This window comes from Nelumbo nucifera, chromosome 1, assembly GCF_055504915.1.
Source record: "Nelumbo nucifera cultivar China Antique chromosome 1, China Antique-T2T, whole genome shotgun sequence".
Lineage (NCBI taxonomy): Eukaryota > Viridiplantae > Streptophyta > Magnoliopsida > Proteales > Nelumbonaceae > Nelumbo > Nelumbo nucifera.
The window spans coordinates 158752074-158767663 of record NC_142649.1 but is presented as its reverse complement, the minus strand read 5'-3'; the positions used below and the strand labels follow the sequence as shown (position 1 = coordinate 158767663).

The 15590-nt window shown below is 36.4% G+C and overlaps 1 protein-coding gene across 2 annotated transcripts in view; it reads left to right on the top strand.

Annotated features, from left to right (window-relative positions):
• The window catches only part of LOC104602853 (casein kinase 1-like protein 10), a 31384-nt gene extending 21202 nt beyond the window's left edge, over positions 1 to 10182 (top strand). Inside the window, exons 7-14 of one of the 2 annotated variants that reach the window (XM_010266708.3) lie at positions 902 to 963; positions 1452 to 1515; positions 1637 to 1721; positions 1873 to 1999; positions 2163 to 2236; positions 2312 to 2375; positions 3028 to 3161; positions 9447 to 10182. In XM_010266708.3, the coding sequence (XP_010265010.2) occupies positions 902 to 963; positions 1452 to 1515; positions 1637 to 1721; positions 1873 to 1999; positions 2163 to 2236; positions 2312 to 2375; positions 3028 to 3161; positions 9447 to 9725 (889 nt within the window). In that variant the 3' untranslated portion in view covers positions 9726 to 10182. Of the gene's footprint in view, positions 1 to 901; positions 964 to 1451; positions 1516 to 1636; positions 1722 to 1872; positions 2000 to 2162; positions 2376 to 3027; positions 3162 to 9446 lie in introns of both variants that reach the window. The other variant, XM_088894953.1, reaches the window with a different exon arrangement.
• The last annotated feature ends 5408 nt before the right edge of the window (positions 10183 to 15590 follow it).

Sequence of the window (15590 nt, the reverse complement as noted above, 5' to 3'; positions counted from 1 at the left end):
CAAACCAGACCCAAGAAGACTCTCACAGCCAGCCACAAGAAAAGCTCAAAAGGAGACACCCAAAGCCCCTGATTCACCCCCAACTCAATTTTCCTTAGAACAAATCTAGTCAGTCCCCCTAATACATAAAACAAAACCCATTCACTTCCCCTTCCCATATACAGAAAACAAAACCCATTCACACCATTTCTCTTGGCATTTCCTCTCCTTTTCTATGGGGACTTGTTATACACTTCTAAGTTCTCACATTATGTGAAGTTTCTTCTTGTTGTTTCCATTTCCATTGATTTATTTCGTGCACCTCTTTTCCTTTACTGCTATAGGATGCTAAAAGCGCATGCTGTTTGATTCCTAAAAAATAGAGAAAAAATATGTACAAACTTGTATTAATCACCTATTATTCTTGTTATAAATGTAAAGTAGAAGACTTTTTTTATCTCTGGAAGTAAGGTTAATTGTATTAGTATAGAGCTCAGTTATGCATTTATGTGGTCCCAATATGGAAAGTGAATGTTTGATCAATCTTTTGGTTCTTGGTCTTCTGATTGATTTGGTGCATGGATTCTGACGTTAATTTATTCTCACATCCATGGAATATAATACAGAATGCGGTGGTGTTTTGAATAAGTTATGTACCTTTGCTAAATTTGCATATTAGGGTTTGGAAATTAAACTGATCATAGAACCCACATATAAATAGTTGGTAAAGATTGTTTAAGGTTTTAGCTTTCAGGTTTTAGATTAAGGTAATAATCATAGTTGTTACATAGATATCATTTTTTGCATTGTTGGGTATTTCTGCCTTTTTGTTTACATGATTGTGAGTTTGATTTCCTCTCTTCTTGGCATATCCTTTCCCTTTGATTACTTCCCAAGTAGCTCATCAAGACTCCCCTTGCAGAGAAAATAAGAATCTCACAGGAACAGCTCGATATGCAAGTGTTAACACGCATCTTGGAGTTGGTGAGTAAAAATGATATATTAGATACTTGTCAATTATTAAATGCAAATATATCTTCACTTGTGTATAGTAGTTGACTATGATGCCCAGATACAGATATGGACACGAGAAACAGAAACAGGGATATGACTCTCCAGTCTCCATTTCCCAAAATTCTAGACTCAGATGGTTATGGGTATCCCATGTGATATGCTAATATCATGCATCTTATCTAGTTTTTGAAGCTAATGTCATTTCTGAAGACTTTGCCTTGCCAATTTTAATTAAAGTTCTAAAATGTGCGAAACTTCTTTTATGGTGTAATTTGGTTAAAAACATCAATCTATATATTTTAATAGTGTTAATGTTATAGAGCACATCTAGAAGTATCTCTGCAATATCTGGTATTGTATCCGGCACCCGTTACGCTAGGCATGTATAGGTATCTGGGTATCATAGGTGGTAGAATCCAGATTAGTCAATCCTTTTTTTTTGTTTTTTCCCCTTGCAGAACAAAGCAGGAGAGATGATCTGGAGTCTCTTGGCTATGTGCTTATGTACTTCTTAAGGGGAAGGTTAAAAATGAGACATTCTTGCCTTTCTTGTGCCTTTTCTTTTTTCTGCTTTTTCTACTGAAATCTGAGTTATTTATTTCTCATTCCTCATTCTTTTTAACTGTATGTTGCTGTACATCAGCCTTCCCTGGCAGGGGTTGAAAGCTGGCACTAAAAAGCAAAAGTATGATAAGATCAGTGAAAAGAAAATGCTAACTCCCATAGAGGTATCTCCCATTGGAAACTACAGATTGCTAAAATTGAAGCAATTTGAAGAATTTTAGCGAATAGAATGTGGTCCTGTGTCCTGATTCTGAGCTTATCCCTTATAATAATATATTAACTAGATTTGCTTGAAATGTTGGTATTATTCTCCAGGTGCTTTGCAAATCATATCCCTCGGAATTCTTATCATATTTCCACTATTGTCGATCATTGCGGTTTGAAGACAAACCAGATTATTCTTATCTGAAGAGGCTTTTCCGGGACTTATTTATTCGAGAAGGTGAAACGTCAAGTTTATGTTCTTAACAAAATCTTGTGTTGTCTCCTCAGCATTCATTTTTAGTGCTTCAAATTGTTAAGTTTTTAACATCAGTGAGTGATGTAGGTTTGTTTGAGTTGCTCTACTCTATAATTGTATCTGAGTATTGATATATCTGTTTCAGGCTATCAGTTTGACTATGTATTTGACTGGACCATTTTGAAGTATCCACAGATAGGTGCAAATCCCAGAACACGGGTGAGTGTCTCTAAATTATGCTGTGTGAATTTTAGACTTCCTTGGGTGTTTCTTACTTCTGGTGTATCTTTTCAGCAATCCAGTGTAAAACCAGCCCTAAATGCAGGGCCCTCTGTAGAAAGACCAGAGAGGACTTCAGGTCTGTATTCCTTCCTGATAAGAATGAGGTTTCTACCCTCATTGTTAAAGCTAAAACTCTTTAAATATATATTCACAATTCAAGAAATTTACTACATTTTACTTTGGAACTTTCAAGTGGAAGTGTTATCAATGGTGTACCCAACATACCTATTTGGTAGGGGGTCTAGATCCACATGCATTGGACCTGATCGTTAACATGTGCATATTGATTTAAAACTCATCTGTTTTCTGTTATGGGCTCCAAATTTAGACCTATTGGCAGTTAACCAGTGAACATCCAATAGTGTTACAAGTGAATCCATTTTCTTCCTAATTTTGATTTGTAAACAGTAGAATTTAGATTGTATTATATTTCCACACACATTTTCAGTTGCAGAGTACCCATTTTGGCTCAGATTTGGAAATGCTTGTGTCATACTTGGTCCCAACAAGTCCTGCAACCATGATGCACATAACAGGGACAGCCCTGACTCCCCATGCCCTTCAAGCACTTGAATGAATTATCCATCTCGTGAATGTAAATATTCAAGTACAAGATGGTTTAAGAAGACTACACTTCATTTTTTTTATTAACACTTCTGGAAACAATTTGTTTTATTTCATATCTAACCTTGTCAGTGCTTAATTATCTACTATTTACTTTCTTATAGTGGGACAAGAAATTCGAGATAGATTCTCAGGTGCAGTTGAAGCATTTGCTAGAAGAAACAGTTCTGTTACTGGTCTGCATGGGGATCACTCCAAACACAAGATGCCAGAGGATGCATCTTCACCCAAGGATGTTGTAAGTTGTTTCAACAGAAATCTATTCATTTCTTTTGTTGAGTTTTCCTGCTGCTCCTTTTGTTTGGATCTGAGTCATGGTGATTTAAATTCAGCTGCTTTTTCTTGTAATGACAAGAAAAGCAAATCTTCTATAATTTGTGCTGCAGAAATGTAGCTTGTTTTTTATCTGGTGATTCTTCTTGTAGCTCTTTATTGCCCTAGTCACAAAAATAAAAATGATGAGGATCTGACAAGCAAAAATTACCTTGTTTTATTTGGGAAAATCTATGATGCGGGAAAGATATGGTATCTAAAGAGTTTTGACCAATCAAAACCCACCCATGAATTTGATAAATAACACCTGATTGGCTACCACATTTATGATTCCAATTGATTGGTCAAAAATATTTCAGATACCAAATCTTTTCCATATCATAGTCAAACCTGTTTTATTTATGGGAAAATCTATGATACAGGGAAGACATGGTATCTGATTGGTCACCTCTTTTATGATACCAGTTGATTGGCTGTAAGTGTTTCTGGTATCATAGTCGAACCCTTTATTTATGCTTCTCTTATATTAAGAAAGCTTGTTTTACCGGTTAAGTCCATGGTCCAAGATAAGGAATGGGATGAAATCCTTTATTCATCATCTATCAAAAAAATTCCTTTATTCGTCCACCAAAGATCCAGATTCATTGACTTCTAATCAAGTTCTGGGTGAGATTTATTAATTTTGGCCTTTCAAGTTAGTTGTTGCAGACTTTGGCCTTTCAACTTTCAAGTTAGTTGGCCTTTATTTATTAATTTCAAAAAAAAATCATTGAGCTGTAATTCATCAAAAAAAATCATTGAGCTGTTAACTTCCAGATAATCTCTAGTATTGTAGGTTTTTCTAATCATTATTTAAATAAAGCAGAGATGCTTTTTTTTTATCAATAACAGTAACTTTTATTAAGAAAAAATATTCTAGAAAAATACAATATGAAGGGAGGGGTAAAAACACTTAACCCCCCCTAACATTAAAGGTCAGATTACAACACAGTCTAAAAGAGATTTGCTCTTCCCACCCCTTGTTTGGCCAAAGAGTCTGCCAGAGAATTGGCACACCTCTTGGCCCACTGAACCTGAATTTACATGTTTCGAGTAATCTGGTTGGTTTTCTTTCTTTTTTTTTTTCATTTTGAGAACTTCCACAGACTAGAATCTTCCTCCTGCAACCAGCTAACTGTCAGCCTAGAGTCTCCTTCCACCAACAGATTTCTGATTTTCAACTGCTGGGCTCTTTTGATCCCTTTCAGAGCTGCCAAAATTTCAGCTCTCAATGAATCCCCCCAGCCTATAGGTGCTGAGAAAATGGCAATAATTCCAGAGATGCTTTGAATTATCGTCTCTCTGTCTTTTCTCTCCCCTATCCCTCTTAATCTCCACTGGTAGCTTGTTTCAAATTATTTGACACTTTTGTTGTGGGGATGATTATTTAATTACATTAACTATATTCGAAGATAAAGTTAGTGTATATGATATCCAAATACTTATAAAAGGGTGTCCTGTTGTGTCAGATATATTTTTAGTATAAAGTCCAGATCCAATTATGCTAACATAAAGTTATGCTGATGCAAATTAAAATATTGTACTCATTTCATAAATAAATTGTTGAACTACTGAGTTTGCAATAAAATCAGTATTAAGCGTAGTATTGGAAAACCAATTTTAAGAAATGTGGCAGGATACACTTGGATATGGTGGAATGATTAGGATATGCAATAATATGCTAGGGAAGTTCATATAAATCCTAATACCACATAAGTATTAATATAACTTAATCTAAAGCAGGGGGTGGCAAGGAATCAGAAGTTTTGGGGAATTTGTGCAACATAGAGGAATTATTTAATACTATAAATCCAAAATTATGGTTTAACTGAGGCTGATCATCACACATCTGCCATGTACGTCAGCAGTTAATCAATCAATAAAATTTATAGTTGATTAAAAAATAAATAAAACTAAATCTTAAGCTCAAATGCCAACAAATAAAGTTTGGGCACATAGGAGAACATTTTAATATTTATTTGAACTACAAACTACTGGGATACCTTGTGTAACATTCAAAAATTGTAACATTGGAGAAGCTAATGAGGGATTTCCTGTGGGAGCCGGGAGAGGAGAAGAGGGATCATAGAGTTACTTGGGAGATAGTGTGTAAGAGTATGACTTGTGGTGGTTTAGGGCTTGGGAATATTAGGAGAAGGAATATGGCTCTTTTGGGAAAGTGGTTGTGGAGGTTTTCTATGGAGAAGGAGAAGCTATGGGCTAGAGTAGTGGCAAGTATACATGGGCTGGAGCACAATGGATGGGACACTGGAATCAGAGGTAGGATCACAAGCAATTCTCCTTGGAAAGCCATTCATGACCTGTTATCAGTTTTCTCCCCTAATATCAGGTATGATTTGAATTCCAGTAACTCCATAAAATTTTGGGAACAAACCTGGGTGGGAAGTGCCCCTCCAAAGGATCAGTTTCCTTCTTTGTATGCTCTATCTGATTTGAAAAATGAGCCAATCTCATCTTTCACCACCCCGTCCTCTTCCACTTCTGGGATTGGGTGGAACTTGGGTCTAAGAAGGGATTTGAGGGACTCGGACTTCGACAGTATTTTGAGCCCTATTGCACTTCTTGATAACGTTGTCTTAGACCCACTAGGGCGGATTCTAGAATTTGGACACCTACTACCCCCAATGGCATCTTATCTTGTGCTTCCTTCTTTAGAGTCTTAAGTCAATCCACCAGTCCTACTTTACCCCCTTTCCCTGTTGATGAGGTTTGGTGCAGAGCAATACCTTCTAGGGTTGGTAGTTTTTGTTGGGAAGCCTACCTGGAAAGAATCAACACTGGTGATCTACTCCAAAAGAAGAGACCCAATACTTGTTTGTCACCTCATTGGTGTGTTCTTTGTAAAGCGGATGGAGAGACTGGTTTTCACCTACTGGTGTTTTGCCATCTTGCGAGGTCAATTTGGGATTGGGCTTTCTCCCTATTTGGATGTAGCTGGAATCCTCCATCAGAATTGCAGGGCCTTTTTTCCTCTTCTTTTTTCAGGTGGCAAATAAAAAAGGGAAGGACTATGTGGAGAGGACTAAGGGCTGCAGTATGTTGGACACTTTGGGAAGAAAGAAATTTCAGGATATTCTCAGAAGCTGAGAGAGGAGCAGCAGATCTGAGGGCTATCATACATATTAGGGCTGTACAATGGCTGAAATCTTTGGAGCTATTCACAGATTACATTGTGGATGACATGCTGAGGAAGTGGGGTGAAATTGCAAATTGCACACAGACCAAGTCAGTAATGAGAGTGTCTTGGACCCCTCCACCTGTTGGATTCTTGAAATTAAACTTTGATGGGTGTAGTAGGGGAAATCCGGGACAATCGGGGATTGGGGGTGTTTTTAGGGATGAGAATGGGGTCATTTCTGCCATGTTCTCAGGCCCAGTTGGAGTGGGTGACTCCTTTAGAGCTGAGATCTTTGCAGTTATGGAAGGAGTCCAAAAAACTAAGGAGTTGAACATCAGGAAACTCATAATTGAAGGGGATTCAGAGGTGGTGATAGGGTGGCTGAATAAAGATAACAATGGCTTATGGAAGTACAATAATGAGAGGAGGAAATTTAAGTGACTGGTGCGGGAGATGGAAGTTAAGATATGTCGGGTTAAAAGATTGGCTAATTCCCTAGCTGATGGTTTAGCTAAACAAGGGGCAGAAAGGGATTCACTGTTTTGGGCTAAGCTGTAACTTTAGTGTTTTTTCCTTTTCTTGAGGTCCTCTGTTGCTCTTGTAAATCTTCTATTGATGATTTAATGAAAGTATTATTGATAAAAAAAAAACATTCGGAAATTGTAAAATAATTTAATAGATGTGGTTTAAGGGATAAACTTAAAATTCATACTATTTTAACAACATTTTTGCTATGTTTCTAATACTTGCTCTGCTGTTATACCCAAGCCTGGTTAGTAAAACACAAATATGCTGATTCAATCCAGGCATACTAAATGGAATGGTGAATGTATTCATGATAAATAATAAAAGAAAAAGAAGAAGAAAGGTTCCATTTCAACAAAAGACCCACACCCAAGCTCCATAGCTTTGGGGCCGCAATCCTCATCATATTTTTGGTGGGCCACTATTCTGATCATTTTTTGGGAATAAAATAAATAAAGCTTTATTTAAATAAAAGAAAAAAATACAAGGAAAGTTACCAGAGATCACTGAAATGAAGAAATGCAAAAACCCTTCCATCCAAACTCCAAACTCATAAAAGATAAACTACAATCCAAACAGCCAACATTCCAACTGATGGAAGACGACCCAGCAAGTCACCTTCTCTACCAAACACAACAACCCATCCAAATTCAACATGTAACACCACTCCCCAAAGAAGAAAGCCAAAACTACAGGAAGAACTAATCCTGATTATAGAAAACTCCATTTCTTCTTCAAGACTTTCTTCGATTTCATCACCTTCTTGTTTGGCCCAATCCCAAATAGACCCCTTTCATCTAAGTAAAAACTTTGGAGACCAGAATGTTTCTACCTTTTCTCTGACTTTTAAGTCTCCTTAGTGCTAGCGTTCTAACGGATTCTTCCTAGCATTCTTGCCAACAGAATTCACATTAATTCTCTCAAGCTCCAACACTACATTCATTTCAAAAAACTGACTATGATTTTCCTACCCCCTGAGGTAAAGGAAAGGTCCTTCCCTTGGCTGGTTGTGAGCAAGGTGGGATTCTTACCCCCAACACCATGGTTCATAGCCATGTGCAAGTTTTCTGGGTTCAAATGTAATAAGAATTAGATAGGGTTCCACCAGGAGTTGGAACTTAAATATCAAAGACCCTATTTAGCAGGAGTTAAGTACATGAATAAATATGAAATAAGTGTTCAACAGGAATTAGATACAGGGGTAAATAGCCTATTTAAGAAGTAGAGCACTGAATTTATCAGTAGTTAAATACACTACCTTGGCAAGTTTATTGAATGTTGCCTTCCCGCTATGCCTTGTGCCAATAACCCCCAAACTATGGGCTCTATCATAGATTCTTATTTGATACTTTAATCCTTAATTGTAAGGATGAAACCATTTAATTACATTAGTGATACTAGATGAAGTTAGTATTAGTGCTTTAAAATTGAACCAGAGGTCGATCTGGTTTTCTGTCTGGGTAACGGGTGACTGGTGACTTCAACTGTCCAGGCTGAACAGGTCAACCCATGAAACCCCAGAACTCCTTATATTGAACATTAGTGGGTTCAAAAACCGATACATATCATACGATATGCACCGCTTGCGATATTTTGAATCTTTGTATGTATTAGTTATGTACGACCAGCACAATTCCATCCCTTTGGCCTTTGAAAATGTTGAATTATCTTCTTGATGATGGCAGTGATGGATTCTTGAGAGAATAAGAAAGAAAATAGAGTGAAAGAACAGAGAGAATACCCAAAATCATTCATGGGGTACTTTAGAATCACCTTAAGGCATGGGAATCACTCACCAATTAGCATAAGCTCAAAAAATCTCAATTAAGTTCAATAATCTTGGGTAGAACATCCATACATATTTATAGACTCTAATAATCCTTGGTCTCGAACTTCCATAAGAATCATAGGACTCAAAAATAAAACTCTACCATCCTATTTCAATTCAAAGAAGGCTCAGTAACTCATATTCTGCTTATTCAATGACTAAAACTTTAAACATAAACAAACCATAACTAGGCAAACCAGACTATCATTGGACCCCACAGAATAATTGTAAAATGACAAGCCCTACTGTCCAAAAATACAGAAACACAAATTTTGAGAAGCGTACAATTTTTGACTCTTCAGCTCCTGCATGACTGCATCATTTAGTTAAAGGCTTGTTTCATATGGATAAGGTTTTTACAGATGATTGCATTATAGCCATTGAGGAGGGTGACTCATGCATGCATGTCGAGTCATTGTATCTTCTTTTTTGCCATTTATATTACAGCCATAGTTTGGATTGGTTGCTTTTCTTTTGTTTTCCTGGTCTTTGTAGAGGTGAACGTTATAGTTACAAGTATATTGTACTTAATTAAAGTGTTAAACATGTCAGCACTTGACAGATAGAGTTATAAATGTGGCATTATTTCCACTTGTCATGTAGAATGCTAAGACGCTTCTTTTGAGTCCCTCTAAGTTCTCAAACCATGCTTGTGTTCAACTTTTTTTATCAGTATTCTTTTGTGTTCAGTTAATGACATGTTTTGCTTTTGTTGACAGCAAGCGGATTCAGAAAGAGGGCGTCCATCCTCTAGAAATGGCAGCTCAAAGAGGGCTGTCGTCTCAAGCAGCAGGCCAAGCTCCTCTGGTGAACCAAGTGAGAGTCGGTCAAGCCGGTTGGTTTCAGGGAGTGGCCGCCTATCTACGACTCAGAGAATCCAGCCTGGATACGAGTCCAAATCATCATCCCTCTCCCGTGCTGCAGTCACAAGAGGTGCTCGTGATGACACTTTCCGGAGCTTTGAGCTTTTGTCAATTGGCACAGAAAAGAGGAAGTAAGGGAGTGATCCATCTGACAAGTAAGAAGAGATCACTTTTTACACAAAGGGAAAATTCCCGCGTGCTGTTTCTGTTTAGTTTTGAGCGTATGTTATCTTTCCTCTGTATATGCCAATATCCGTCCCCAGATTTTCAGCACCACCCAATCTCAGTGACGTTCTTCTTTAAGATCATTTCCAGTCATCTTTGATTACAGGTACGGCCATTATATTGTGTTGTAGACTCCAAGAAAGAAATCTCACTTTAGGAAATTGTCAATATGTCTGAGACTTGGATAGTTGTAATAATATTGTTATCCATCTGCTCATCCCCTTCTACCAAAAGGAGAAAAAAAAAGCTCATCCCCCGAGTCAAAAAAAGAATGTTATTTGGTACTTCATACTCTTTGGTCTTTGCAAAACTTCTGCATGGATTACAATTGCATATAAAAATTATAAACAGTGGTATGTGAGCGCAAGCATCTCCCTGAATGTCTGCTCAAATTCCATTCATATTTATTGGGATTGTGACGAGTTTATGATTAGGTGGTAAGGGAATCATATGATATCTGATTCAATTCAGTTTGTGTTAACGCTTTTCATCGATATTTCAATCAAGTAGTGAGCGTTGGGCTTGTCCAAGACTCCGAGTTGAGTTGAGTTGATCTTTATTACTCTTCGTTTCATGTATTCCTCTGTACTGTGGTGCAACATTCCCCTTCACCTTTTAGTAGCCCATCTTCAAATTGCAAGATCCATTTTCGTGAAACCTAACAGAAACCTAATCAAGACTCGTTTTGGTTTCATTTGTTGGGTTCATGATTCATCACATCGGAGATGGGAGTGCTTGTGTTTGGGAAGAGCGTTAATGCTCTGGTTGGGTGCATGCATGCACTCTTGTTCAGTTTGCAAGTACAAGTGTTTGGGAAGAATGCATTTTTGTGTGGATAATGACAGCAAAAACAGATTCTAGAACATGCGTGCATTCAAAAGAGCAAAAATTTGAAAGCATATCATGTTCAATGAAATAAAAAGGTCGATTCCAGTCTTGGGATTCATGTTTATATTTATCAAACTTTAAAATTCATGTGGTAAGAATATGCATTAAAAAAAGTGGTAAGCATACAAAATTATCAATACAAAACTAAACTATTCATTTTTCTGAACTTGACGTATTTGTATTTGTAGGATCATTTTTGCGTTTATACTCGTTCCGAACACAGGCTAAGCAATGTTCAAAGTATCATACCATATATATGTATATATATATATGTATATATATGTTTTTGAACCCAGGGACACGTTAAACACTACGAGTTAGGAAATGTTGCCACTTTTGAAGGTACAGGGAGGAAAAACATAAATTTTCTTTTTCAATTGACAAGACAACATTTAATCTACAGCAAGAGAGCCTCTTAACTATTTTTAGTTCCATGGGCTTACACGACTAGGGGATATAGACCATCTCCCAAACCCATAACCCCTCTACCATGGTGTAGGTAGGATTCAATCCCTAGAGACCTTAGTACTTTACCAACCAAGTAGTTCAAAATACAATTATAAAGGAGACAAATAAAATGCAAGTTTTTTAACAAATAAGGGGGTGTTTTGTAATGTGGATGAAAAATTGGTGGATGTGGGCTGCTTCACACCATACTCTATGGCAGGGATCAATCCATACCACATTACTATTCACACAATTGCACCTATTTTGAATTATGAACAGAACTATGTGAACAGAAACTTTCTATACCCATAGGAGCCTTTTGTAGGTGTAGTGTGGATTTGTCCACACCATACATATTGATTCCATACATCTCATTTACAACTTGTGAGGTATTTTACATAATCGATGATGTAGATATGCAAACAGATCGGATCGGATTTGAATCAAGGTATATCCGAATCTAATCCGATAACAGGATACAAGATCCAATCAGATGGAGCTCACAAATGGTGTTTCAAATTCAAATCTGTTAAGGTTGTCATATATATGAATCTAATACAATCCGATTCAAATTATGAAAAAAAGTAATAAATTATTAAAAGAAAAAAGGTTATAAATTTGTACATGTCTTTTTATAAAGATTTGCAAAAATGCAACATATATAAATATGTACATTTATAGATCAGATCGGATCAGATATTGTTAGATTAGATAGGGGTGATCCAAATTCCAATTGGATTTGATCCAAAAATCCTACAAAGGGTTATCCAAATCTTACAAAAATAGGACTTGACTCGGATTGGATGATCTGATCCATTTGCACCCATATGATCATGAATGAAAAAGCCTAATTTAAGCCAAAAATAATTTATAATAATAATGGACAATATAAAACACTAATACATAATTAATAATAAATATAAAAATAAAAATATTTATCATTATAATATTATCTTTATCAATAAACAATTTAAAAAATAATTTCAATATAAATTAAAATATATTAAAATATTAAATAAAATGAGGGTAGTTGGACTAGTTTTAAACACTGAATCCTTCCTACAAATTGTGCACATCATAGTGTGGCCCATCCACGAGAAAACAAAACACCACATTCTATCGTGGATAGGACCAAAATAGTCTTGTCCACAATATTTTCACACTACCGAACACCCTCTAAAAAAGGAAAAATCTATAACACCGAAAAGCCATTGTACTATCACTGTACTGAAGGGCTTTGACCAATCAAAGCCCAACCATGAATTATGATAAATACTATCCAGTTAACCTCTATGATACATACCAATTGATTTGGTCATAAATTTTTCGGATATGATATCTTTCCGATATCATACAAACCTAATAGAACTTGCAAATTATAATTACAAACCCAAAGGATTGATGAGTTAGATAATGATAGTATCCATGAACAAGGAGCCCTTGTACTCTTATAGGACCATTCATTTATAAGTAAAGTAGTTTGCCATTCCTAATCCAAAGTGTTAGTAGGAAGTTTTTTGTTATCTTTTGATCTTGATCTTCGATTTTGAACCTTTTTAAGACCATTACCAAGAAAAAACGGGCAAATTTCTTAAACTACCCTTACTGTTTAGCTAATTGTCAAGTTGTACCCTTACTGTTTATAAATTGCCTTAGAGCTCCCTTACTATTTTTGAAAATTTCACCACCGTTAAATCATAACGATTTTATTGAAATGCCATTTTTGCCCTTTCGTTAAGTAGGACCAGAATTCGCTTGAAAAGTAAATACAATATCAACCCTCAATGGTTAACTATTAGGTAGGTGGGCGATCCTATTAGCTTCATTCATGAAAACGATGTTTAACACAACGTATACGTGTTTTATGGTTTTTAAACCTCGAATCTATAGAAGAAAACATCATTGTTTTTAAACCCTAATCCTTTTGTCTTACTATCAATATTTTATGTGTTTTTTTGTAGTGGGTTCTACTATACAAAAAGTTTTTTTATTGACTGGTTTGCCCAAAATCTTCCATCACCAAGGCATTTTTGTAGTGAGTTCAACTTTCACTTTGAAAGTTCTACTTCTGGGGGGGGGGGGGGATTTTACAAAGATTCAAGGTCCAAATCCAATCTTGATCAAGGGACCATTTACAGAGATTCATGTTTCAATAGTGCCTCGAATGGTCACGTGTCATGTTTGGAACCCATGTGGGTGTGCGAGTTGGCGAGACTCTAGGTGTGCGAGCGTGCGAATGAGCGAGGCAGGAGGGCTGGGGGCTAGCCGTGCGAGTATGCGAGTGGGAAGAGGGTTGGGCATGTGAGGGGGGACTTATAGGAATTTCTTCGAACAGATGGCACCAAAAATTTATACTTTTTCACAATCGGTGTGAAATGCTCCATTCACAACGAAATTCTATGTTTACATCATCCCTAAGCTTCCACCACAACGTCACTCTTTCATTTGATATTGGTTTTACCTACTCACAATCAATTGACGGAGCTCGCCTTCCACCAGACCAGTTGTACTTGAAGCTACACCGGTTATTACCAACCACACTAGAACTGTCTCGTGGTTGTAATATAACATAGGTGATGATCGTGACTCCAAACAAACCAAAGACAATACCTTCCTCCACTCATAGAGGATGATCGTATTACCCAAACAAAATGAAGACAATACCTTCGTCCTTGTCGTGTTGATATTTGTATGATGCAAGTGGCTCAAAGAGGAAGGTCATGACCAAACCGAAAAGGTGCATTTTAGACCGATAAAGGGTAATCCAAGAATTTTTTAACAATATACCCATCATGTGATGTCACATGTCAACAACCCATGATGGATAGTTGACGATAGGGGAAGTTTGTGACAATTTTCAGAAACAATAAGGGTGCTTCAAGACAATTTATAAACAATAAGGGTACATCTTGACAATTAGCTAAATAGTAGGGGTAATTTAAGAAATTATCGCTATGATGCCGAAAAGGGATTAAACCAATCAAGATCACGAAACACAAAGGAGTTCGGCTGGGCTACACATCTACATGTTTAAATGCAGGCTGTACTTCCATCCACGTTGTAACACGTAGATGGTTTAAGTGATGTACAAAAAAAAAGTAAAAGATGGGAGTGTTAATTTCCATTACTTATCTTTTCTATATTTTTTTCAACCTAAAAAATAAAAGAAAAGCTTTAAGTTTATTCATGGTTTTTGAACTGCTATTGACCCGGACTATTAGACTGTTCGGCCCAAGAACCGTCTAGACAGCCAGTTCCATTTTACCTCAAACCTGGTTCCTGGCCAAAAACCTTTGAATCAGTCAACGACCCATTGACCCATTCAATGATTTTTGCCATTTTTATTTTAATTATATTTTAAAATTTTTTATGTCAAAATGGGCCATTCGTTTGAATTGGACGATCAAATTGTCGACTCAAAAATCAGTGGCTAGAACAATTTCGTTTTGGGGTCATTTTTTAATTGTCAACCCTTTCTCATTTTCATCTAAGGGAATAACCATTTCCCTTGGGAATGAAATCCCATCCTAGTTGATTCCAATTCCTATCAAACCTAACAAACCATAGGAATAGACCATTCTAAAACCAATTTAATTTATGAACCAAATGGACCCTAAGCTTCTTCATGTGAATACACTTGAGCCCACGTTTATTTCTACGTGTCTAAGCCTGAGGTTATGAATGAATTATAAGGTTGCATAGAATCATGGTTTTTAAAATTGGACCGGACTGGATGGTCAGGCCAAAAAACCAGGAACGGGTCAAGTGATTGGTTCAATTTTACCTTAGAATCGTTATTTTGCCAAAAACCGTTGATTTGGTCAGCAAACCACTGACCTGGGCATTTGAATCGTCCAATGGTTTTGGCCATTTTTTTATTTTTTTTAATTTTTTGTTAGAACAGGTCATCCATTCTATTCTAACGGCCAGACTGTTCGACCCGGGAACCGAACCCTTGACCAATTCGTTGTTTGATTTGGTTTTAAAACCTTGCATAGAATTGGTGTAATATTTATCTTGGATTTACATTGAGTAATACGGTCTGATTAATACAATATGAGTTTATTACAATACACAACAATTCATTTGTATTTCTACAGTACACACTAATACAGTATGCTTAATACTGTATTAGTTTCTTTATTTTATTATTATTATTTTTTTGCAATAGAAAGCCAGCATTGCTGGCAAATTTATTTATATGAAGGGGAGATTGTCAATCCATTACATATGTAGCTAATATTAATATTATATATACAAGACCAGTAAGCAAAAAGATGAGCTATGGTGTTCTGCTCACGTCCGACATGTTCTATTTGAACCTCCTCAAAGGATTTTTGTAAAGTGTATATATGGTCTAAAAGCATTGTTTCGATCCAGTTGCCGTTGTATTCTTTATTTTGGATTTTTGTCACCGCTTGTGCTGCATTAGAAAATATA